The sequence below is a fragment of the Carcharhinus amblyrhynchos genome, chromosome 4, assembly GCF_965287045.1.
Source record: "Carcharhinus amblyrhynchos chromosome 4, sCarAmb.v2.hapA, whole genome shotgun sequence".
Classification (NCBI taxonomy): domain Eukaryota; kingdom Metazoa; phylum Chordata; class Chondrichthyes; order Carcharhiniformes; family Carcharhinidae; genus Carcharhinus; species Carcharhinus amblyrhynchos.
Genome location: NC_137327.1, coordinates 2,396,633 through 2,423,479, shown reverse-complemented (window position 1 = coordinate 2,423,479; position 26,847 = coordinate 2,396,633). Strand labels below are relative to the sequence as shown.

The 26,847-nt window shown below is 47.3% G+C and overlaps 1 protein-coding gene across 2 annotated transcripts in view; it reads left to right on the top strand.

Moving 5' to 3' along the window:
- LOC145341758 (transcription initiation factor TFIID subunit 4-like) overlaps positions 1-26,847 on the top strand; it is a 309,168-nt gene that overhangs the window by 212,961 nt on the left and 69,360 nt on the right. For both annotated transcript variants that reach the window (XM_080186669.1, XM_080186670.1), the window contains exon 15: positions 14,117-14,254. In XM_080186669.1, coding sequence (XP_080042795.1) covers positions 14,117-14,254 — 138 coding nt within the window. The remainder of the gene's footprint in view (positions 1-14,116; positions 14,255-26,847) is intronic.

Genomic DNA, 26,847 nt, shown 5'->3' with positions numbered 1-26,847 from the left:
ACATAGTAAAGAAAGCCTGACATGCGTTCTTCCTCCTGGGACGTCTTGCCTCATGTGTCTGAAGATCTGTGGGTTGTGAATTGATTGGTTCAGTCACAAAACCCTCAGCAGAATCTCACAACCCTGACTAGTTTTTATCCTCGAATTGAAGCAGAGGCTGTGATTCTACAGATGTGCCAAGTGTTAGAGTTATGCTGCAGTTAATCAGTGTTCCAAATGTGGGTGGCACAGTGGTTAGCACTGCTGCCTCACAGCGCCAGGGACCTGGGTTCAATTCCTGGCTTGGATCACTGTCTGTTTGGAGTTCGCACGTTCTCCCCATGTCTGCATGGGTTTCCTCTGGGTGCTGCAGTTTTCTCCTACAGCCTGAAAGACATGCTGATTAGGTGCATTGACCCGAACAGGCGCTGGAGTGTGGCGACTAGGGGAATTTCACAGTAACTTCATTGCAGTGATAATGTGAGCCTTACTTGTGACTAATAAACTTTACCTCTGAACCACAAATTCTGGGTTCAAGTCACACTCCAGGACTTGATGCCCGGGGAAAGTGCATTCATAACGCAGTCAACGCAGTATCTACAGGTCCCTCCAACATACCTGTGGTCGGCAGTGAAAGTGGGATAGACTCTTGGTCAGCAAAAGTTGTGATGTCCCTCTAACTATGTCCTCAAAATTGAATACTTGATGGAGATGGTGGCATACTGATCATTTCACTGGACGAGCAATCTAGGTTCAAATCCCACCATGGATGGAATTTGAATTAAACTAAAAGCAAATCTAGAATTGAAAGAAATTCTCAGTAATGGTGATCATGACAGCTATTATTGATTGTTGTAAAAATCCATCTGGTTCACTCATGTCCTTTAGGGAAGGAAATCTGCCATCCTTACTCAATCTGACCTACATGCGACTGCAGACTCACAGTACTGCCTGCTTCTTAACTGCCCTTTGAAATCACTGTGCAAACCATTTCAAGGGCAGTTAGGGATGGGCAACAAATGCTGGCCTTTCCCGTGGTGCCCACTTCGCATGAGGGAATAAATAAATGCTGAATCCTACCCTCTACCCTCAGGGCTGGAAGTTGGATTGAGTTTCAGTTGGCCTGCTGGCCTATATCCTAGAATCTTATAGGGAGTGGAGCGGAGATAGTGGAGGCCTTGGGTATAATATTCCAAAATTCCCTGGATTCTGGAATGGTCCCAATGGATTGGAAAAGGCTAGTGTAACACCCTGTTCAAAAAGAGAGACAGAAAGTAGGAAACTACAGACAGTTAGTTTAACATTTTGTCATTGGGAAACTGTTGAATTCATTATTAAGGAAATAGTAAGGAGACATTTAGAAAGTCAAAATGCAATCCATCAGAGTCAGCATGGTTTTATGATGGGTAAATCGTGTTTGACTACTTTACTGGAGTTCTTTGATGATAAGTTAAAGTTTATTTACTAATGTCACAAGTAGTCTTACATTAACATTGCAACAAAGTTACTGTGAAAATCAAAGTAAAAAGTAATGTGGCTTATGGGGGTCCAGCCAATGTAAAGTATTTGGGTTTCCAAAAGGCATTTGGTAAGGTGTCACACAAAAAGATTAATACACAAGTGAAGATCTCACAGGGTTTTGGTAATAATTAGCTTGGATAGAGGATTGGCCAACCAACAGAAAGCAAAGAGTGCGGATAAATTGATCTTTTTCTGATTACAAGCTGTAACTAGTGGGGTGCCACAGGGTTTGGTCATCAGGCCCCAAATATTTACAATCTATATTAATGACTTGGATGCAGAGATTATATGGGTACCATAGTCAAGGTTGCAGCTGGCACTAATATAGGTGGGAAAGTTGCAGTGAGGGAATAAAAAATTTATAGATGGCTATGGATAGGTTAGGTGAGAGGGCCAAAATTTGGCCGACAGAATTTAATGTGGATAAATGTGAGGTTATCCATTTTGGTCGGAGGAATAAAGGCAACTTATTATCTAAATTGAGAGAAAATGCTTCAGTGTAGAGGGATCTGGGTGTCCCTGTAAATGAATTGCAGAAAGTTAGTATGCATCTGCGGCAGGTAATAGGGAAAGCAAATGGAATTCTGACATCTATTGCTAATGTAATAGTTATAAGGGTAGGGAAGTGATGTTGTAACTGTATAGAATATTGGTGTGAGACTGTATCTGGAGTATTGCACACAGTTGTGGTCCCCTTACTTGAGGAAGGATGTCAATTCAGTAGAAACAGTTCAGAGAAGGTTCACTAGATTGATTCCAGGGATGAAGGACTTCTGTTTTGAAGACAGATGGAGAAGTTTAGGCCTATCCTCATGGAGCTTAGAGGGATAAAAGGAGATCTCAGTGAAGTTATGTAAGTTGCTAAAGGGGATTGACAGGGGAGATGTTGGACATTCTAGAATGAGCGGCCACAGTTAAGGCTAAGCTGTGGCAGATTTAAAACCAAAATGAGAAATTACTTCACTCAAAGAGTCGTGAATCTGTGGAATTCTCTACCAGAGAGTGCAGTGGACCCCTGAACACTAAATACATTTAAGGCAAGATCACTAGGCTGATAACGGAGATGAGGGGGTTGGACTATGAAGAGAGACTAAATAGACTGGGTCTGTACTCGTTGGAGTTTAGAAGGATGAGGGGGGATCTTACAGAGACGTATAAGATAATGAAAGGGATGGATAGGGTAGAGGTAGAGAGATTCTTCCCGCTTAGAAAGGATAGCAGGACTAGAGGGCACAGCCTCAAGATAAGGGGGGGGGCAGCAGTTTAGATTGGAGTTGAGGAGGAACTTCTTCACTCAAAGGGTGGTGAATCTCTGGAATTCTCTGCCCGTTGAAGTGGTGGAGGCTACCTTGCTAAATGTATTTAAGTCACGGGTAGATAGGTTTTTGGTAGAGAAGGGAATTAAGGGTTATGGGGAGAAAGCGGGAAAGTGGAACTGATGCACTTCAGATCAGCCATGATCTTATTGAATGGCGGGGCAGGCTCGAAGAGCTAGATGGCCGACTCCTGCTCCTATTTCTTATGTTCTTAAGATAGATCGGTTTTTAATTAATAACAGAATGAAAGATTATGGGGAGGTGAAGATGAGGCTGAGATGAGGTCAGCCATGATCACATGAATGATGGAGCAGGCTAAAGGGGCTGAATGGCCGACTTCCACTCCTAGTCATAGAGTCATAGAGGTTTACAGCATGGAAACAGGCCTTTTGGCCCAAATTGTCCATGCTGCCCCTTTGTTTAAACCCCGAAGCTTGTCCCAATTGCCCGCATTTGGCCCATGTGCCTCTATACCCATCTTATTCATGTAACTGTCTAAATGCTTTTTAAAAGATAAAATTGTACCCGCCTCTACTACTACCTCTGACAACTTGTTCCAGACACTCACTACCCTGTGTGTGAAAAAATTGCTCCTTTGGACACTTTTGTATCTCTTCCCTCTCACCTTAAACCTATGCCCTCTAGTTTTAGACTCCCCTACCTTTGGGAAAAGATATTGACTATCTAGCTGATCTGTGCCCATCATTATTTTGTACATCTCTATAAGGTCACCCCTCAGCCTCCTACAGTCCAGAGAAAAAAGTCCCAGTCTATCCAACCTCTCCTTAAAACTCAAACCATCAAGTTCCAGTAGCATCCTAGTAAATCTTTTCTGCACTCTTTCTAGTTTAATAATATCCTTTCTATGATAGGGTGACGAGAACTGTAACAGTATTCCAAGTGTGGCCTTACCAATGTCTTGTACAACTTCAACAAGATGTCCCAACTCCTGTATTCAGTGTTCTAACCAGTGAAACCAAGCATGCCGAATGCCTTCTTTACCACTCTGTCAACCTGTGACTCCACTTTCAAGGAGCTATGAACATGTACCCCTAGATCTTTTTGTTCTGTAACTCTCCTCAGTACCCTATACCCTACCATTAACTGAGTAAGTCCTGCCCTGGTTTAATCAACCAAAATGCATCACCTCGCATTTATCTAAATTAAACTCCATCTGTCATTCGTCAGCCCACTGGCCCAATTGATCAAGATCCCATTGCAATCCTAGATAACCTTCTTCACTGTCCACTATGCCACCAATCTTGGTGTCATACTAACCATGCCTCCTATATTCTCATGCAAATCATTAATATAAATTCTTACAATTATGTTCATTCCTAAATGATTCAAGGCAGATAAAGAGTGATATTGGCTTTGGGAGCTTGTTGTCTGCTGGCTGGAGTTGCCAAGAAAGGACAGAAAATCAAATGACGAGGGCTTTAGAAAAAGACATCCCCCTGCAGTTCAGATTAACGCTCAGAGCAAAATCTAAGTTTTGATGCATTGTGCCTGGGGTTTGGTTTAGAATTTCATTGGGCCAAGGAATAGAGGTCTATAATTCTATGTCACTTTCCCCACAAGTGGCTACGGAACCAACCTAAGAGGAGATAGTGGCGCTCAGAACTTTCCGCTAAAGGAATGAGGACAATCTTTTGCTGTTGCGAAATTCACAGGCTGGCAGAATAAATTGCTTAGCCATAGAAAGAAATCCTTCTGTGGACGGTTAATGGTTCACCTTGCAAGCTGGAATCAAACAGTTGCCGTCTCATTTCTCAGTTTTGTGTGCAGAGTTAGGGGTTGCAGCGTGTTAGCACGTTACCTGCTTAGTTCTGATCTTTGGTTTTGAATCTCGCTGTGATCGATGCGTGGAGGAGGATAACCCTTTGTTTTTGAGAAGTAGTTCAGGGTCAGAAAGTTTTTTTTAAAGAAAGCTATTAGCTGAGTTTCCATCCTGCTGCCATCAGGCATGAATCCATCCAGTGTATTCAGGGTGACTGGCTACCCTAGTAACTGTAGCATGTATCCAAGCAATGCGATGTTATCATCCAAAAAAAGCAGTCCCAATGCTGCAAGCAATATTAAGCATCTGTTAACTGGCATATGTAGTGCCTAAATTTTGCACCTATCCCTAAAGGTTGAGGGTAAGCTTAGCTGTAATCCCTGGGGAATATATTTCACTGTAAATCTTCCGGTGCATGTTTCAGAAAGCCTGGAATCTTGGCCAGCACAAGACAGACAGAGTGGAATAGGTTTAATAATAGGATTGTGTTCCTGTTCAGAGTTGTTTTCAAGTGTTTCCTCCATGACTATATATAGAAGGGAATCCTTACTGAAGACTGATTTCCCATGTCCCAGACTACTTCTGTTACAATAACCATAACTTGAATTTATGTAGCACCTTTAACATAGTAAGAACTCCCAAGACAGGTGAAGTTGAAGTTGATTTCCTTGGAACAAAGAAGACTAAGGAATTTTGACATTGGTGTTAAAAACAGAGTTCAGAAAGAGTAAATAAAAAGGAACTGTTTGCGATGCCTGAATAATTTTTCAGAAGAATGCGGGAAGATCTTATAGAAACATATAAGATTATGAAGGGAATAGATAAGATAGAAGCAGGCAAGTTGTTTCCACTGGTGGGTGAAACTAGAACTAGGGGGCATAGCCTGAAAATGTGGGGAAGCAGATTTAGGACTGAGTTGAGGAGGAACTTCTTCACACAAAGGGTTGTGAATCTGTGGAATTCCCTGCCCAGTGAAGCAGTTGAGGCTCCCTCATTGAATGTTTTTAAGGCAAGGATAGATAAATTTTTGAACAGTAAAGGAATTCAGGGTTATGGTGAGTGGGCGGGTAAGTGGAGCTGAGTCCACAGAAAGATCAGCCATGATTTTATCGAATGGCGGGGCAGGCTCGAGGGGCCAGATGGCCTACTCCTGCTCCTAGTTCTCATGTTCTTTTGACCAATGGGCACAGATACAAGCAAAAGAATTTCTTGCGTGCTATACGGACAAAGCATACCGTTCATAGAGAAGGAAACGAGAGAGTGCAGAATGCAGTGTTACAGTCATAGCTAGGGTGTAGAAGAAGATCAACTTCATGCAAGGTAAGTTCATTCAAAAGTCTGATGGCAGCAGGGAAGAAACTGTTCTTGAGTCGGTTGGTACTTGACTTAAGACTTTTGTATCTTTTTCCCAATGGAGGAAGGTGAAAGAGAGAATGGGGTATATAGGGTACTTAATTATGCTGGCTGCTTTGCCAAGGCAGCGGGAAGTGTAGACAAAGTCAATAGATGGGAGGCTGGTTTGTGTGATGGATTGGGCTACACTTATGATCCTTTTGCAGTTCTTTAGAATTAGAATTTTTTGGGGAGAATCCCAGCCAAAATATTTCATTCTTGATCTTTATGCATTTGTATCAAGGGCAGTAATATGGGCATCAAATGAATAAAAATGTGTACAGCTGCGGTCAAGCAGCTCTCATTCCCATCCTTAACCTGAGGGAATTGCTGTGATGCCACCCACAGCTAGTGGAAGCATTTAGTAACAGGGGAGAACCCATTGTCTGTGGGAGCAGTGACCAGTACCCTCAGAAAGAAAGAATTTGTCAGTAAAGGGGAAGGAGAGGCAATGAATTTTGGATAGCTGTGTCTATATTCACCTCTGCCCCCCAATTCTCAGTATGATGCTCTGTCTTTTTCATCCCAGGGTTTTAAAAAGAATTCAGAATCTCCAAATCACAATCTTGCTTCAGCTGAGATGAATGATTTTTTTGTTTTTACCAGTGAGCATCTGTTATCTATCCCAGCCCCATCTGCATGTGCAATGCTTTGCTGATTGTGGCCTGTCCTCACCAACAGAAAAATGATGGTACTAAAGATGCCTGGAATCTAAGTGCAAACATCTACACATCTTGGATGTGTGCACTTATATTTACTGTTGCCTCGGAGCCTTTGCAATTACAATATAGCTGAAATGTCTTTTATGCTGTTTGGCCTGACTACAAATGGGGATCAATCGAATTTTAAATGACTGCTCACAGGCTAGCCGCTGCTCCTTGACCTTTGTAAATGAAGAAAGCCTCAGTCACCATTGGTATCTGCTTCTTAAGGGGCGTTTGAGAAGGCTGATTCCAAACTCTGCCATTTAGAGCTGTTTAAAACGGAAGAGGGGGTTGGGGGGAGAACAAAGACAATTCTCTATGTTTATTTTATCTGTTGTCAGCGACTAAGCACTGCTTTGGACTATTTTGTTATTTTTATTGGGTTTGAACTCAGACCATAACCATTCTTTCTCCCACACCTTTTAAACATTCATTATCTTTACATACTCTTACATAAATCACAGCTGATCCCTTCTTAGTCCTGTCCTTAACTAAATCATGGTTGCCATATTTACATAAAGCTACAATGGATTTCTTGCATTTCATCCATTAAAACAGCTTGGATGGAGGTTATTTGGACCTTCTTGCCTGTGCTATTTAGAAATAGAATCATAGAAACCCTACAGTGCAGAAGCAGGCCAGCTGCATTGAGTCTGGGTGGCATGTTGGCACAGTGGTCAGCAGTGCTGCCTCACAGTGCCAGGAACCAGGGTTTGATTCCAGCCTCGGGTCACTGTCTGTGTCTTAAGCGTGAGCTGCGCAAGTCCAGAGCCACCAGCGCAACAACTACAGTGTCTACACAAGTCTGTCCAATATGTGCCAGGACATTCCGTGCCCGAATTGGCCTGATCAGTCATCTTCGGACACACCACAACCAACCTCAAAATGACTAATGGCGTTGAGGTCCTCATCGATGACGATGGACAAACAACAACTGTCTGTGTGGAGTTTGCACGTTCTCCCCTGTCTGCATGGGTCTCCTCCGATGTTCCAGTTTCCTCCCACAGTCCAAAGATGTGCAGGTTAGATTGGTTGGCTGTGTAGATTGTCCCTTGATGTCAGGAGGATGAACAGGGTAAATAGGTGGGGTTCTGGGGGTTGGGGCCTGGGTGAGATTGTTGTCAGTGCAGGCTCGATGGGCCGAGTGGGCACCTTCTGCCCTGTAGGGATTCTATGACTCTGACGGAACATCCCACCCAGACCCTATCCCTGTAATCTTATGTATTTACCCTGCTAATGTCCCCTAACTTATACATCTTGGGACACCAAGGGGCAGTTTAGCACGGCCAATCAACTTAACCTGCATATCTTTGGACACTGGGAGGAAACTGGAGCACTCGGATGAAACCCATGCAGACATGGGAAGAACATGCAGACTCCACGCAGACAGTGACCTGAGGCTGGGAATTGAACTTGGGTTACTAAATTGGCTGTAAAGCATTCTGGGGTTTCTCTGAGATGTGAAAGGCATTATAAAAATGTAAGTTTGCTCTTTTCATGGAGCTTTAGAGGAGTAAATGAGGGTAGTTCAAAGAAGGGACCCCTACTAATGTTAGTATAACAAGACAAGTTACAACAAGGAGAGGGGGTTTGGGGCAGGGTGATTGGGAAGACAGAGTGCTCCAAAGTTGGGAGGAGATGATTGTCTATGTGATAATGAGTTTGTCCCTGATATAGTCAAATAGAATTGCTGTCTGAAATTTCTATTTTCCAAGGGTTTGAAGCTTTGGAGCCTCAGGAACTCCTGTCTGAGGAGATGATCCTGTGGCATTAAACATTGATGGCAGCTTGGCCTGCTGAGAATCTGAATAAAATGCTGCGAGACACAGATTTCATTGTCAACAAGCTGTTTGACTTGCATTGAAGGATAGAACTAGGCTACGCCAATGCTGAATTACCAGCCCCTACTTAAGTAAGGAGAGAGAGGGCGATATGTTGTGCAGACATTTTCAAAAAGGCCTCGCTTGTTGGCTATGTGATTGTTAGTGATTCGTTGAAGCTGAGGTGATAAAATATTGTCCACACAAATTGTTTCTGAATGGGCAGAGGACTGTCTTCATGGGATGGTGTTTATAGAGTGCAGTCAATCCACATTACACAATGAAGATGGGTGAATACTTTTGAATTTATCTTGTCCCATCTTACCTTGGGGGCAGCACAGTGGTTAGCACTGCTGCCTCACAGCGCCAGGGACCTGGGTTCAATTCCTGGCTGGAGTCACTGCGTGAAGTTTGCACGTTCTCCTCATTTCTGCATGGGATGCTCCAGTTTCCTCCCACATTCTGAAAGACATGCTGGTTAGATGCATTGACCCAAACGAGGGGAATTTCACAGTAACTTCATTGCAGTGTTAATGTAGCCTTATTTGTGACTAATAAATAAACTTTACTTTTCTAATTTTCAAAATTGGAGACTATTTTATGCAAAATCTCTTGCAAGATTGAATGGGTGGGTAGAGTCTATGACAGGGCTGGGTTGTACATGAGCTATGTGAAAATTTTGACTGGAAGGGCTATGGTCAGTGATGGGGCAGTTCGAATGCGGGCTTGAGAAGAATTAGGCTTCTTGTGCTTTTCTTTTTCTGTGCTTTGTGATCGCAAAATGTATGGTGCAGAACTGTCTTATGATCAAGGCTGTCTATTAGAGCAGATGTAATTTCAGATGGTAACATTTTGGGATCCAGTATATGAATAATCTGAGACATGATACATGCTAAGGAGGAGAAACAGGTGGCTTTGGACCTGTGACCCACCAGGGGATTTCCTCAGCCAGCACCTGAGTCTGTGGTAGATTCATTGATAGAGATTGATCACAATGATTAGTCAATAACTCCATTAGATTGTCATACGACACCCAAAGGTCGAGATGGTGAATTGATGAACCTAATTCATCTATCAGCTCCCTTGTTTATATCAGATGAGAAAGCTTAGAATTCTTGTGAGGGTCCTTAAGCCTTTCTGAAAATATACGTGTGACCAGGCTCCTACTTCAGATACTGATCTGACACTGCAGTTTTAAGTATCACTACAACTATAATCTTGATGGAGATGGCCAGGGAGAGCTATCAGCAAAACCTTCAAACCTCCAAAGAAAGAAGTTGAACTTTTAGGTGATAAAAGTTGGAAGAAATGGAACACCGGGTGGAAGCAGTGGCGAGTGATATGAAATGGCCTTGCCTGTAATTGATAAGATGGACCCAGTGAAACCATGTGAAATGGCAGGTCAATAGGGTGGCAGTGAATGTGGTTTGGCCAATTTACCTGAGGGGAGAAATTTAGGAGAGGACAAGAGCATAGTGAATCAGGAGAGAGAACATGGTGAGTTCAGATGGCAATTGGAATCACAGGATGAGAAGTCATCTCTGAACCCTGCCTTCACTCTGAACCCCGCCCTCACTCTGAACCCCCGCCTTCACTCTGAACCCCGCCCTCACTCTGAACCCCCGCCTTCACTCTGAACCCCGCCCTCACTCTGAACCCCCGCCTTCACTCTGAACCCCGCCCTCACTCTGAACCCCGCCCTCACTCTGAACCCCGCCCTCACTCTGAACCCCCGCCTTCACTCTGAACCCCGCCCTCACTCTGAACCCCCGCCCTCACTGAACCCCGCCCTCACTCTGAACCCCGCCCTCACTCTGAACCCCGCCCTCACTCTGAACCCCGCCCTCACTCTGAACCCCCGCCCTCACTCTGAACCCCTGCCCTCACTCTGAACCCCACCCTCACTCTGAACCCCGCCCTCACTCTGAACCCCGCCCTCACTCTGAACCCCCGCCCTCACTCTGAACCCCGCCCTCACTCTGAACCCCGCCCTCACTCTGAACCCCCGCCCTCACTCTGAACCCCCGCCCTCACTCTGAACCCCCGCCCTCACTCTGAACCCCCGCCCTCACTCTGAACCCCGCCCTCACTCTGAACCCCCGCCCTCACTCTGAACCCCGCCCTCACTCTGAACCCCCGCCCTCACTCTGAACCCCGCCCTCACTCTGAACCCCGCCCTCACTCTGTGTGTGACTCTGTTTCTCTCCTTGTACATGCTGCCAGACCTGCTGAGCTGTTCCATCATTTTCAGTTTCAATTCATAGTCTTACATTCAGTTACCCATTTATCTAATAACAGCAAGAATTATGTTGATATACAGTGAAGGATTCAAGTGAGGAGCTCTCTCCAAGCTTGCCTGTACACACAGCTCTGCTCAACACTGAAGTTAGAAGTGCTTTTATTTCGGTGTGACCTTACCAAGCCCTTCATTCGGGATACAGAAAGCCAGAACCATGAATATGTTTATTTCACTGTGTGAGTTGTTTAATATTTTTCTCAATTGAGGCAGTGTTATCTGTGTGTGTTCAAGAGGCAATGGAATAGAATCATAGAATGGGTTCAGCACTGAAGGAGGCCATTCAGCCCATAATGTCTACGACAGCACTCTACAAGAGCAACTTAATAGCCATGGACTTTTCATTGTTTTTCCTCTTCATTTAGATTTGTAAGAGAAAGGATGTGAGCAAACACCCTACAGTCGTGATTGTTTTTGAACAATTTCAGTGTGGGCAAGGTGAGAGTTGTAGGGCTAGCAGCTAGATGAAAGTATCTAAATGGGCCATGGATCTGACCCTGATACTCTGGTGGATTGGAGGAGGCGCACTGCTTGGGGTCTGCACAGCAGTTCTGAATGTGGTCCTTTAGCAGGTCTGTGTGGCTGGCCACATTCACATGCGCTGGGAGTGCAAGAATCAGGAAGTAGAAAGCTCCTGTCCACACATTATCCTGACAGTGCTGGAGTTTAACATTGTTGGCAGGATGGGAATTTGCGAGATTAATATTTTCATTTCGGCCTTCTCAGGGTTTTGACTTCTTGCTAATGGACAATACATGAGTCAAACGTCCAGCCTGTTTGTGTGGCCTCAGGCAGTGAGTGGACACAGCAGAACCAAGCCACACACTGAATGCCGCATGGACACTACGCAGCTGGACTCACTGGATGATTTAAACAATGCCGTTGTTTAAGAAGGGTGCCAGGCAAAAGGCGGGGAATTATAGGCCGGTTAGTTTAACGTCTGTGGTAGGTAAAATGTTAGAATCCGTCATTAAGGAGGAAATTGCGAGGCATCTTGAAGGGAATTGCTTGATAGAGCAGACGCAGCACGGTTTCATTAAAGGGAAGTCGTGTCTGACAAATTTACTGGAGTTCTATGAGGATGTGTCTAGGGCGGTGGATAGAGGAGAGCCGGTGGATGTGGTCTTTCTTGATTTTCAGAAGGCGTTTGACAAAGTACCTCACAAGAGGTTATTGCAGAAGGTCAGGGGACATGGAGTTGGGGGTAGGGTGTTAGCGTGGATAGAGGATTGGTTGTCAAATAGGAGGCAGAGAGTGGGGGTCAACTGAGCAGCGACAGATCAGCCATGATCTTATTGAATGGCGGGGCAGGCTCAAAGGGCTAGGTGGCCTACTCCTGCTCCTATTTCTTATGTTCTTATGTTCTTATTTTTCCTCTCCCTGGCCTAAAATTTACTTGTGGAGATGCCGGCGTTGGACTGGGGAAAACAGTAAGAAGTCTCACAACACCAGGTTAACATAAGAACATAAGTTAACAGCCCGCCCCACCTCCAGATCATTATTCGGAGGCCTATATATATACTCTGACCTGACGAAGGGGCAGAGCCCCGAAAGCTAGTGGCGTTTGCTATCAAATAAACTGTTGGACTTTAACCTAGTGTTGTAAGACTTCTTACTAAAATTTAGACTAATTGTAGTCTCCCTCCAGCTCCTCCTTTGGCCCATCCACCGACTGTCCATTGGCCTTCTCCCCACAGGTTTAATTGGAGTGGAGGTGGGAAGGTGAAGAGGTTTTCACCTGCCACTCTCCTGCCTGATTAAATAACCCTGCCTGTCACTAAACCCATCAGGGGGAGGGCATTCAATCCTGCCATCCATTTCAGAAGGATGTACCTTGTGATACCTCACTCAGAGTCTGGCACTGCATTCATCATTTGGAAAAGGTGGCTAGTTCTGCATCACGCCAAACGTTTAGTAGCACTAAGAAAGTTATTTACACTGGTAAATAAATTTCAACAAAAATAGAACTTAATCATTTGCATCAGAAGCAGCTGGAGGCCAATAAACCTGAACTTGTAAACGCTGAGGTTCTATTAAATGCAAAAACATAGCCCCTTTCAGCTATCTAATTGCAAGAGCCAGCCAGGAAGATGATTGTGATTTTATAGACATTGGCTGAAGGGCTTATTCTGATATTATGGAAGCGTTAGTGATTGTGTAAGTACGGAGTGTTACAAGAACCTCTGCTAGAACAGTAAATATGATGATGTTGCCTTTGCTGACCCAAGTTTTCAAACAGGTGAATGGTGATGTTGTGAAGAAATACTGTTCAGGAGACAGTCCCAGAGTGAGTCATAATGGTGCCCTGAATAAATGTTGCCTAATATGCTGCACATAAATTCTTTACATCCCTTATACAGCGCAGGAGACCATTTGGAATATCTTGTCTATGTAGGTTCTTTCCAGTTAATCCCACTTACCCCTGCTTTTTCCTCAGTACCCTCCAAATCTCTCCTTTCCAAGTTTTTATCTCCTCATTTTCCTCCTGGGCTATTTGGTGATTAACCTCCATCTGTGTCCTGCCAGTGAAACAATTTCTTCCAGTTCAATCTAACCATGCACCTCTTGTAATTTTGAATATTTTCCGTGACCATAATCGCTTGTTTCCATCTTTAGCTTTCTTTTACCCTCATTACTACTGAAACATTCACCAAGGTTCTCAGTTCCACACAGAACCTGCTGATAGATTCTGGGCTGGTATCCATGGATGCATAAACCACAGCTCCAGTTCACCCTTTCCTTGTTCCCCCAATTCACTAGAGAATTCCAGAGGTTCACAAGTTTCTCATCTCAGTCCAACATGCTTGTTGCCTTATCTTGAATCTGTATCATGGGGAAAGCAACAGTCTCTACCCTCCCAGCCTCCTCATAATCTTGAATGTTTTAGTGAGATCACCTCTCAATCTTCTAAATTCCAGGGAATATAGATTTAATTTATTCAGCCTCTCATCGTAGGACAACCCCCTCATTCCAGGACCATTCTAGTGAACCTTCACTCTACTGCCTCCAATACAAGTATATCCTTCTTTAATAATATATGATGATCACAACTGCACACAGGATTCCAGGTGTGGTCTTTGCAAAACCCAGTACAATTGTAGCAAGACTTCTTTACTCTGTACTCCAATCTCCTTGTAATAAAGGCCAAAGTGCCAATTGTTTTCCTCAGTGCTTGCTGTACCTGCATGCTAACTTTTTGTGTTGTTGAGTTGCTCTTGATCAGAGTTTTTGATGTATTTAGTTGACAATAATAGGTAAACTCAGAAGTTGCCATGTGTACTAACCTGAACTGTTTTACTCCACCACAGATGCAGCAACAGGAGCTGGCACAGATGAGGCAACGAGATGCAAACCTAACAGCTCTTGCTGCCATCGGCCCACGCAAGAAACGTAAGCTGGACTCACCGGGACCACAGGCGACTGAGCTGGGAATGGCAGCTGGCGAGGTAACCAGATAGGTAGCTGACATGAAAGTACTGCACTCCATTCTGATACTTTACAGGTGTGATTGCAGCAACACATGTGTTTTGTTGATGCTGTGCGTTTGGCTGTGTCTTTTTAATTGGCATTACTCAAGTTATTGCAACCATTTGTGGATCTTGATACACGCTTTAACAGTTGATTGCCGCTTGTTGAATGAACTCCTTGTTGATATTAATGTCAATGTTGACACCCTTTTTTAAGAGTTGTGCTGCAGTAAAAATCTGGAATTTTTTCTGAGGTTGCTGAAGAAATAACCATTGCTTGGGTCTCAACCTTTTTTGAAAGCTCCTGGTTGTTTTCAGAGTGAAAAGTTTGCTTCAGTTTTTGAGGTTGGACAAAATTCAGAATGGATAGAATTAACATTCCTTATTGCTGCCCCCCCCTCCCCACCACTCCAAAGTCTAATTTGGTATCTGTGCAAGGTGCTAAATGGCTGCAGAACCTCAGGCTGCTGTGTGGGTCTTGTAACCCTTTAATACTTTCTGAAAACCTCAAGCCTAACAAGTTTGATCTCTTGCCACAAATTCTCTGCCTTGTCTTCTTTCACCTGATGGTTTAAGAACATAAGAACATAAGAACATAAGAAATAGGAGCAGGAGTAGGCCATCTGGCCCTTCGAGCCTGCCCCGCCATTCAATAAGATCATGGCTGATCTGTCGTGGCTCAGTTCCACTTTCCCGCCCTCTCCCCATAACCCTTAATCCCCTCTCTTATCAAAAACCCATCAACCCGCTTCTTAAAAATATTTAGCGAGGCAGCCTCCACCACTTCAACGGGCAGAGAATTCCAGAGATTCACCACCCTTTGAGTGAAGAAGTTCCTCCTCAACTCCGTTCTGAACCGCCCCCCCTTTATCTTGAGGCTGTGCCCCCTAGTCCTACTGTCTTTTTTGAGCGGGAAGAGTCTTTCCACCTCTATCCTATCCATCCCATTCATCATCTTATACGTCTCAATGAGATCTCCCCTCATTCTTCTAAACTCTAACGAGTACAAGCCTAGTTTATTCAGCCTCTCCTCATAGCTCAACCCCCTCAACTCCGGTATCAGCCTAGTAAACCTCCTCTGCACTCCCTCCAAGGCCAAAATATCCTTGCGCAGGTGCGGCGCCCAAAACTGCACACAGTACTCCAGCTGCGGCCTCACCAATGCCCTATACAGCTGCAGCAAGACCTCCCTACTTTTATATTCAATCCCCCTCGCTATGAAGGCCAGCATCCCATTCGCCTTCCTGACCACCTGCTGCACCTGCAGGCTGGGTTTTTGCGACTCATGCACAAGGACCCCGAGGTCCCTCTGCACCGTCGCCTGCTGCAGTTTTTCGCCCCGTAAGTAATAGTCCTTCCTACCATTCTTCCTACCAAAGTGGACCACCTCACACTTGCCAACATTAAATTCCATTTGCCATTTCCTGGCCCATTCGCCCAGCCTATCTAGATCCTTCTGCAGACTCTCCACACCCTCCGCACAATTTGCCTTTCCCCCAATCTTGGTGTCATCAGCAAATTTCGACACCCTACACTCGGTTCCCTCCTCCAGATCATCTATATAAATGGTAAATAGCTGAGGCCCCAGCACCGACCCCTGGGGCACCCCACTAGTCACCAACGGCCAATCCGAATAGCACCCATTGACCCCCACTCTCTGCCTCCTATTTGACAACCAATCCTCTATCCACGCTAACACCCTACCCCCAACTCCATGTCCTCTGACCTTCTGCAGTAACCTCTTGTGAGGTACCTTATCAAACGCCTTCTGAAAATCCAGAAAGACCACATCCACCGGCTCTCCTCTATCCACCGCCCTAGACACATCCTCATAGAACTCCAGTAAATTTGTCAGACACGACTTCCCTTTAATGAAACCGTGTTGCGTCTGCCCTATCAAGCAATTCCCTTCAAGATGCCTCGCAATTTCCTCCTTAATGACGGATTCTAACATTTTACCTACCACAGACGTTAAACTAACCGGCCTGTAATTCCCCGCCTTTTGCCTGGCACCCTTCTTAAACAACGGCGTAACATTAGCCGTTTTCCAATCCTCCGGCACTTCCCCGGAATCCAGCGACGTCTGGAAAATAACCACCAAGGCATCCACTATCACCTCCGCCATTTCTTTCAGAACCCTCGGATGCATTCCATCCGGTCCTGGGGACTTGTCCACAATCAGCCCCTCCAGTCTGTCGCGCACCACCTCTCTAGTAACAGTAATGTCATTAAGACCCTCCAGTCCTACCACCTTTCCATCGCTAACACCCGGCAAATTATTCACGTCCTCCTCCGTGAAGACAGAAACAAAAAAGTTATTCAAGACCTTAGCCATATCCCCATCCCCTACCACTAGGTCCCCTTTCTCATCCGCTAAGGGACCAACGTTCACCCTAGCCAGCCTCTTCCTTTTTATATATTTATAAAAACTCTTGCTATCCTTTTTTATATTAAGCGCTAGCCCAGCTTCATAGCTTCTTCTACCCTCCTTTATCAACTTTTTTGTCAATCTTTGTTGACATTTAAACCTTTCCCAATCCTCTTCTCGCCCACTGCTCTTAGCTACTCTAAATTCCTCCGCTTTTAATTTAACACTTTCCTTCACCTCCTTCGTTATCCACGGCTTATTACCTCTCTTCCTACTGTCCTTTTTTTGAATGTCATGTTGTTTGCAGTGCTTGCTTCCAAAGTTCACTAGGTTCTAGAATGGTCACAACTACTTGGAAGCTAGTAAGTTATTTAGAAGCATCGAATTCCTACAGTGCAGAAGGAGGCCATTCGACCCATTGAGCCTGCACCGACCACAATCCCACCCTGGCAATATCCTTGTAACCCCACATACTTACCTTACTAATCCCCCTGACACTATGGGGCAATTTACCATGGCCAATCTACCTAACACGCGTATCTTTGGACTGTGGGAAGAAACCGAAGCACCCAGAGGAAACCCTCACAGGCACGGGGAGAATGTGCAGTCTGCACACAGACAGTCACCCGAGGTCAGAATTGAACCTGGATCCCTGGCACTGTGAGGCAGCAGTGCTAACCACTGTGCCACCGTGCCAAACTTAAGTGTAACTCAACAATTGATGAAAAGAGTGAGAGAAGGAATGGCAGGCCAGTTAGCCTCTCATTAGTTGTCAGGAAAATTTTGGCATCTATTATTAAAAAAAGTCTTAACTTAAAAAAAAATCAAGGGTGTGATCAGACAAAGTCAATATGGTTTTGCGAATGAGAAACCCTGTTTGGCAAATTTATTCAGAGTTTTTTGAGGATGTAACTAGTAGAATGGATAAAGGAGAATCAGTAGATGTGGTATATTTGGATTTCTAAAAGGTGTTTGATAAGGTGTTGTACAAAAGGTTACACACAGGGCTGAAAGGTTTGAGGGTAATATATTCACACAGATGGAGAATTAGTTAACTGGCAGAAAGCTAACAGCTGGACAAATGGAGCATTTTCTCGTTAGCAGGCTGTGACAAGTACAGTGCTACACGGATCAGTGTTGGGGCCTCAACTGTTTGCAATCTATATTAATGACCTGAGAAAAGAACATTAGAGTAATGTACGTACATTGGCTGATGATACAAAGCTAGATAGGTCTATAAGCTGTGAGAAGGGCACAAAGATGCTGCAAAGATATATCGACAGATTAAGTGAGTTGGCAACAATGTGGAAAATAATGTGGGCAGGCATGGGGTTATTCGCTTTGATAGTAAGAATAGAAAAGCATATTTTTTAAATATTCGGGTGATGATGTTCAGGTGAACTTTGGTGTGCTTGGGTAAAGTTACAGCAAGCAATTCGGAAGGCAAGTGGCACGTTAGTCTTTATTGCAAGGGAATTGGATACCAGAATAAGGAAATCTTGCTGCATTTGTACAGAACTTTGATGGGATTCAAAACTGTGGACAGTTTTCATTACGATAGCTCAGAAAAGATTTAGTTGCTTTGACAGTGGCACAGTGAAGATTCGCTTGATTAGTATGAGTGGCTATCTCATGCTAAAAGGCTGAGTAAATTGGGAGGATGCCTTCTGAAGTTTCAGAGAATGAGAGGTGATCTGATTGAAACATACAATAATATGAAGGGGCTTGACAAGGAAGACACGGAGAAATTATTTTCTCAGGCTGGATAATCTAGAATACTGGGGGATAAACTCAGGATAAAGGATCAATCATTTAAGATTGAGATGAGAAATGTCTTCACTCAGAGGGTTGTAAATCTTCAGAATTCTTCATCCACCACAAAGGATTTTGGCTGGTATATCATTGGGTAATATTCAAAACTTAGATGGTTAGATTTTTGATATCTCTGGGAGGGGGTGGGAGAATTGAGTTTCGGCAGAAGGCTAACCAAGATTGTATTAAGGGGAAGGGGAAGTTACGGGGAAGTCGTGTTTGACGAATTTATTCGATTTCTATGAGGATGTGACCAGTGCGGTAGACAGAGGGGAACCGGTGGATGTGGTGTTTTTAGATTTCCAAAAGGCGTTTGATAAGGTGCCTCATAAAAGGTTGCTACAGAAGGTTAGGGTGCACGGAGTTGGGGGTAAGGTGTTAGCGTGGATAGAGGATTGGTTGTCTAATAGGAAGCAGAGAGTTGGTATCAATGGGTGCTATTCTGATTGGCGGTTGGTGACTAGTGGAGTGCCGCAGGGATCAGTGCTGGGGCCTCAACTATTTACCATTTATATAGATGATCTGGAGGAGGGGGCTAAGTGTAAGGTGTCGAGATTTGCTGATGACACGAAGATGAGTGGAAAAGCAAATTGTGTGGAGGGTGTGGAAAGTCTGCAGAGGGATCTGGATAGGCTGAGAGTGGGCGAGGACCTGGCAGATGGAGTACAATGTTAGCAAGTGTGAGGTTATCCACTTCGGCAGAAATAATAGTAGGAGGGATTATTATTTAAAAGGCGAAAAGCTGCAGCATGCTACGGTGCAGAGGGACCTGGCGGTCCTTGTGCACGAGTCGCAAAAACCCAGCCTGTAGGTGCAGCAGGTGATCAAGAAGGCAAATGGGATGCTGGCCTTTATAGCGAGGGGGATAGAATATAAAAGCAGGGAGGTCTTGCTGCAACTGTACAGGGCACTGGTGAGACCACAGCTGGAGTACTGTGTGCAGTTTTGGTCGCCGCACTTGCAGAAGGATATATTGGCCTTGGAGGGAGTGCAGAGGAGGTTCACTAGGCTGATACCAGAGATGAGGGGGTTAGACTATGAGGAGAGACTAAATAGACTGGGTCTGTACTCGTTGGAGTTTAGAAGGATGAGGGGGGATCTTATAGAGACGTATAAGATAATGAAGGGGCTGGATGGGGTAGAGGTAGAGAGATTCTTCCCACTTAGAAAGGATAGCAGGACTAGAGGGCACAGCCTCAAGATAAGGGGGGAGGGGGGCGCAGTTTAGATCGGAGTTGAAGAGGAACTTCTTCACTCAAAGGGTGGTGAATCTCTGGAATTCTCTGCCTGTTGAAGTGGTGGAGGCTACCTCGCTAAATATATTTAAGTCATGGGTAGATAGGTTTCTGATAGACAAGGGAATTAAGGGTTATGGGGAGAAAGTGGGAAAGTGGAACTGATCCACTTCAGATCAGCCATGATCTTATTGAATGGCGGGGCAGGCTCGAAGGGCTAGATGGCCTACTCATAATAAGAACATAAGAACATAAGAAATAGGAGCAGGAGTAGGCCATCTAGCCCTTCAAGCCTGCCCCGCCATTCAATAAGATCATGGCTGATCTGTCGTGGCTCAGTTCCACTTTCCCGCCCTCTCCCCATAACCCTTAATCTCCTCGCTTATCAAAAACCCATCAACCCGCGTCTTAAAAATATTTAGCGAGGCAGCCTCCACCACTTCAGCGGGCAGAGAATTCCAGAGATTCACCACCCTTTGAGTGAAGAAGTTCCTCCTCAACTCTGTTCTAAACCGCCCCCCCTTTATCTTGAGGCTGTGCCCCCTAGTCCTACTGTCCTTTCTGAGCGGGAAGAGTCTCTCCACCTCTATCCTATCCATCCCATTCATCATCTTATATGTCTCAATGAGATATCCCCTCATTCTTCTAAACTCTAACGAGTACAAGCCTAGTTTATTCAGCCGCTCCTCAGAGCTCAACCCCCTCAACTCCGGTATCATAAGAACATAAGAAATAGGAGCAGGAGTAGGCCATCTAGCCCCTTGAGCCTGCCCCGCCATTCAATAAGATCATGGCTGATCTGTCGCTGCTCAGTTCCACTTTCCCGCTTTCTCCCCTTTCCTATGTTCTTATGTATTGAATGGTGGAGCAGGCTGGGTGTGTTGTATTGGATGGTGGAGCAGGCTGGGTGTGTTGTATTGGATGGTGGAGCAGGCTGGGTGTGTTGTATTGGATGGCGGATCAGGCTGGGTGTGTTGTATTGGATGGTGGAGCAGGCTGGGTGTGTTGTATTGGGTGGCGGAGCAGGCTGGGTGTGTTGTATTGGATGGCGGAGCAGGCTGGGTGTGTTGTATTGGATGGTGGAGCAGGCTGGGTGTGTTGTATTGGGTGGCGGAGCAGGCTGGGTGTGTTGTATTGGATGGTGGAGCAGGCTGGGTGTGTTGTATTGGATGGTGGAGCAGGCTGGGTGTGTTGTATTGGATGGTGGAGCAGGCTGGGTGTGTTGTATTGGATGGCGGAGCAGGCTGGGTGTGTTGTATTGGATGGTGGAGCAGGCTGGGTGTGTTGTATTGGGTGGTGGAGCAGGCTGGGTGTGTTGTATTGGGTGGTGGAGCAGGCTGGGTGTGTTGTATTGGATGGTGGAGCAGGCTGGGTGTGTTGTATTGGGTGGTGGAGCAGGCTGGGTGTGTTGTATTGAATGGTGGAGCAGGCTGGGTGTGTTGTATTGGGTGGTGGAGCAGGCTGGGTGTGTTGTATTGGATGGCGGAGCAGGCTGGGTGTGTTGTATTGGATGGTGGAGCAGGCTGGGTGTGTTGTATTGGATGGCGGAGCAGGCTGGGTGTGTTGTATTGGATGGTGGAGCAGGCTGGGTGTGTTGTATTGGATGGTGGAGCAGGCTGGGTGTGTTGTATTGAATGGTGGAGCAGGCTGGGTGTGTTGTATTGGATGGCGGAGCAGGCTGGGTGTGTTGTATTGGATGGTGGAGCAGGCTGGGTGTGTTGTATTGGATGGTGGAGCAGGCTGGGTGTGTTGTATTGGATGGTGGAGCAGGCTGGGTGTGTTGTATTGGATGGTGGAGCAGGCTGGGTGTGTTGTATTGGGTGGTGGAGCAGGCTGGGTGTGTTGTATTGGATGGCGGAGCAGGCTGGGTGTGTTGTATTGGATGACGGAGCAGGCTGGGTGTGTTGTATTGGATGACGGAGCAGGCTGGGTGTGTTGTATTGGATGGCGGAGCAGGCTGGGTGTGTTGTATTGGATGGGGAGCAGGCTGGGTGTGTTGTATTGGATGGTGGAGCAGGCTGGGTGTGTTGTATTGGGTGGTGGAGCAGGCTGGGTGTGTTGTATTGGGTGGTGGAGCAGGCTGGGTGTGTTGTATTGGATGGTGGAGCAGGCTGGGTGTGTTGTATTGGATGGTGGAGCAGGCTGGGTGTGTTGTATTGGGTGGTGGAGCAGGCTGGGTGTGTTGTATTGGGTGGTGGAGCAGGCTGGGTGTGTTGTATTGGATGGGGAGCAGGCTGGGTGTGTTGTATTGGATGGTGGAGCAGGCTGGGTGTGTTGTCTTGGATGGTGGAGCAGGCTGGGTGTGTTGTATTGGGTGGTGGAGCAGGCTGGGTGTGTTGTATTGGATGGTGGAGCAGGCTGGGTGTGTTGTCTTGGATGGCGGAGCAGGCTGGGTGTGTTGTATTGGATGACGGAGCAGGCTGGGTGTGTTGTATTGGATGGCGGAGCAGGCTGGGTGTGTTGTATTGGATGACGGAGCAGGCTGGGTGTGTTGTATTGGGTGGTGGAGCAGGCTGGGTGTGTTGTATTGGGTGGTGGAGCAGGCTGGGTGTGTTGTATTGGGTGGTGGAGCAGGCTGGGTGTGTTGTATTGGATGGTGGAGCAGGCTGGGTGTGTTGTCTTGGATGGTGGAGCAGGCTGGGTGTGTTGTATTGGGTGGTGGAGCAGGCTGGGTGTGTTGTATTGGATGGTGGAGCAGGCTGGGTGTGTTGTCTTGGATGGCGGAGCAGGCTGGGTGTGTTGTCTTGGATGGTGGAGCAGGCTGGGTGTGTTGTATTGGATGACGGAGCAGGCTGGGTGTGTTGGATGGTGGAACAGGCTGGGTGTGTTGTATTGGATGACGGAGCAGGCTGGGTGTGTTGTATTGGGTGGTGGAGCAGGCTGGGTGTGTTGTATTGGATGGTGGAGCAGGCTGGGTGTGTTGTATTGGGTGGTGGAGCAGGCTGGGTGTGTTGTATTGAATGGTGGAGCAGGCTGGGTGTGTTGTATTGAATGGTGGAGCAGGCTGGGTGTGTTGTATTGGGTGGTGGAGCAGGCTGGGTGTGTTGTATTGGATGGTGGAGCAGGCTGGGTGTGTTGTATTGGGTGGTGGAGCAGGCTGGGTGTGTTGTATTGAATGGTGGAGCAGGCTGGGTGTGTTGTATTGGATGGTGGAGCAGGCTGGGTGTGTTGTATTGGGTTGTGGAGCAGGCTGGGTGTGTTGGATGGTGGAGCAGGCTGGGTGTGTTGTATTGGATGGTGGAGCAGGCTGGGTGTGTTGTATTGGATGGTGGAGCAGGCTGGGTGTGTTGTATTGGGTGGTGGAGCAGGCTGGGTGTGTTGTATTGGATGGCGGAGCAGGCTGGGTGTGTTGTATTGGGTGGTGGAGCAGGCTGGGTGTGTTGTATTGGGTGGTGGAGCAGGCTGGGTGTGTTGTATTGGATGGTGGAGCAGGCTGGGTGTGTTGTATTGGATGGTGGAGCAGGCTGGGTGTGTTGTATTGGATGGCGGATCAGGCTGGGTGTGTTGTATTGGGTGGTGGAGCAGGCTGGGTGTGTTGTATTGGATGGTGGAGCAGGCTGGGTGTGTTGGATGGTGGAGCAGGCTGGGTGTGTTGTATTGGATGGTGGAGCAGGCTGGGTGTGTTGGATGGTGGAGCAGGCTGGGTGTGTTGTATTGGATGACGGAGCAGGCTGGGTGTGTTGTATTGGATGGCGGAGCAGGCTCGGTGTGTTGTATTGGATGGCGGAGCAGGCTGGGTGTGTTGTATTGGATGGGGAGCAGGCTGGGTGTGTTGCATTGGGTGGTGGAGCAGGCTGGGTGTGTTGTATTGGGTGGTGGAGCAGGCTGGGTGTGTTGTATTGGATGGGGAGCAGGCTGGGTGTGTTGTATTGGGTGGTGGAGCAGGCTGGGTGTGTTGTATTGGATGGTGGAGCAGGCTGGGTGTGTTGTATTGGATGGTGGAGCAGGCTGGGTGTGTTGTATTGGGTGGTGGAGCAGGCTGGGTGTGTTGTATTGGGTGGTGGAGCAGGCTGGGTGTGTTGTATTGGATGGGGAGCAGGCTGGGTGTGTTGTATTGGGTGGTGGAGCAGGCTGGGTGTGTTGTATTGGATGGTGGAGCAGGCTGGGTGTGTTGTCTTGGATGGTGGAGCAGGCTGGGTGTGTTGTATTGGGTGGTGGAGCAGGCTGGGTGTGTTGTATTGGATGGTGGAGCAGGCTGGGTGTGTTGTCTTGGATGGCGGAGCAGGCTGGGTGTGTTGTATTGGGTGGTGGAGCAGGCTGGGTGTGTTGTATTGGATGGTGGAGCAGGCTGGGTGTGTTGTATTGGATGACGGAGCAGGCTGGGTGTGTTGTATTGGATGGTGGAGCAGGCTGGGTGTGTTGTATTGGATGACGGAGCAGGCTGGGTGTGTTGTATTGGGTGGTGGAGCAGGCTGGGTGTGTTGTCTTGGATGGCGGAGCAGGCTGGGTGTGTTGTATTGGATGACGGAGCAGGCTGGGTGTGTTGGATGGTGGAACAGGCTGGGTGTGTTGTATTGGATGACGGAGCAGGCTGGGTGTGTTGTATTGGGTGGTGGAGCAGGCTGGGTGTGTTGTATTGGATGGTGGAGCAGGCTGGGTGTGTTGTATTGGGTGGTGGAGCAGGCTGGGTGTGTTGTATTGAATGGTGGAGCAGGCTGGGTGTGTTGTATTGAATGGTGGAGCAGGCTGGGTGTGTTGTATTGGGTGGTGGAGCAGGCTGGGTGTGTTGTATTGGATGGTGGAGCAGGCTGGGTGTGTTGTATTGGGTTGTGGAGCAGGCTGGGTGTGTTGGATGGTGGAGCAGGCTGGGTGTGTTGTATTGGATGGTGGAGCGGGCTGGGTGTGTTGTATTGGATGGTGGAGCAGGCTGGGTGTGTTGTATTGGGTTGTGGAGCAGGCTGGGTGTGTTGGATGGTGGAGCAGGCTGGGTGTGTTGTATTGGATGGTGGAGCGGGCTGGGTGTGTTGTATTGGATGGTGGAGCAGGCTGGGTGTGTTGTATTGGGTGGTGGAGCAGGCTGGGTGTGTTGTATTGGATGGCGGAGCAGGCTGGGTGTGTTGTATTGGGTGGTGGAGCAGGCTGGGTGTGTTGTATTGGATGGTGGAGCAGGCTGGGTGTGTTGTATTGGATGGTGGAGCAGGCTGGGTGTGTTGTATTGGATGGTGGAGCAGGCTGGGTGTGTTGTATTGGATGGTGGAGCAGGCTGGGTGTGTTGTATTGGATGGCGGATCAGGCTGGGTGTGTTGTATTGGGTGGTGGAGCAGGCTGGGTGTGTTGTATTGGATGGTGGAGCAGGCTGGGTGTGTTGGATGGTGGAGCAGGCTGGGTGTGTTGTATTGGATGGTGGAGCAGGCTGGGTGTGTTGGATGGTGGAGCAGGCTGGGTGTGTTGGATGGCGGAGCAGGCTGGGTGTGTTGTATTCGATGGTGGAGCAGGCTGGGTGTGTTGTATTGGACGGTGGAGCAGGCTGGGTGTGTTGGATGGCGGAGCAGGCTGGGTGTGTTGTATTGGATGGTGGAGCAGGCTGGGTGTGTTGTATTGGATGGTGGAGCAGGCTGGGTGTGTTGTATTGGATGGTGGAGCAGGCTGGGTGTGTTGTATTGGATGGTGGAGCAGGCTGGGTGTGTTGTATTGGATGGTGGAGCAGGCTGGGTGTGTTGTATTGGATGCTGGAGCAGGCTGGGTGTGTTGTATTGGATGGTGGAGCAGGCTGGGTGTGTTGTATTGGATGGTGGAGCAGGCTGGGTGTGTTGTATTGGATGGCGGAGCAGGCTGGGTGTGTTGTATTGGGTGGTGGAGCAGGCTGGGTGTGTTGTATTGGGTTGTGGAGCAGGCTGGGTGTGTTGTATTGGATGGTGGAGCAGGCTGGGTGTGTTGTATTGGATGGTGGAGCAGGCTGGGTGTGTTGTATTGGATGGTGGAGCAGGCTGGGTGTGTTGTATTGGATGGTGGAGCAGGCTGGGTGTGTTGTATTGGATGCTGGAGCAGGCTGGGTGTGTTGTATTGGATGGTGGAGCAGGCTGGGTGTGTTGTATTGGATGGTGGAGCAGGCTGGGTGTGTTGTATTGGGTGGTGGAGCAGGCTGGGTGTGTTGTATCGGATGGTGGAGCAGGCTGGGTGTGTTGTATTGGGTGGTGGAGCAGGCTGGGTGTGTTGTATTGGATGGCGGAGCAGGCTGGGTGTGTTGTATTGGATGGCGGAGCAGGCTGGGTGTGTTGTATTGGATGGGGAGCAGGCTGGGTGTGTTGTATTGGATGGTGGAGCAGGCTGGGTGTGTTGTATTGGATGGGGAGCAGGCTGGGTGTGTTGTATTGGATGGGGAGCAGGCTGGGTGTGTTGTATTGGATGGGGAGCAGGCTGGGTGTGTTGTATTGGATGGTGGAGCAGGCTGGGTGTGTTGTATTGGGTGGTGGAGCAGGCTGGGTGTGTTGTATTGGATGGCGGAGCAGGCTGGGTGTGTTGTATTGGGTGGTGGAGCAGGCTGGGTGTGTTGTATTGGATGGTGGAGCAGGCTGGGTGTGTTGTGTGCTCTTCTCTGGTTCCTATTTCTTATGTTATTATGGTAGTTCAGGCTGCTGGTTTGCGACTGCTTGGCAGTTTTGATGTGAAACCTGAACCGTAACAAATTCTGTTGTTTCAGGGTGCATGCTTGTGTCGTTCAATGAGAGCAGGACTGGGCATTGCTCTGTTGGTCTCTTGACCCATCCACCTTTGCATGCTCACTCATAAATGGTACAGATTGAAGTATGAGAGAACTGCAGGAATCTGTGGAAATATACCCGGGGCTGAAACTGCCAGCCATAGGTCCCGTTGTGACGGGTCTGCAGGGAGGGTGAGCCAGCCTCCTGATTGTTTTGGTTCTTGTTTTGTGCGTCTGGCTGATCTTGGACAAGGGATCATGCCGTCTTGGCTGTCATGTCTGACCAGTGGACATTGCACGTCACCAACTATATCATTAGTGGAATGACCCAGAGCTTGGTTTTATTTCATTCTCCAGTCTGTATGCATTTTAGTTTGGATTATATTTGTGTTAACCGTGCCTTTCTCACGGGGAGTGTGTTTGGAATGCTGTTTTGTCCTGGTGACATCATTGGGTAAGCCCCCCCACCATCATTTTGCTGGTGCAAATGAGAATTGTTCTGAGGCGCCCGTATCAG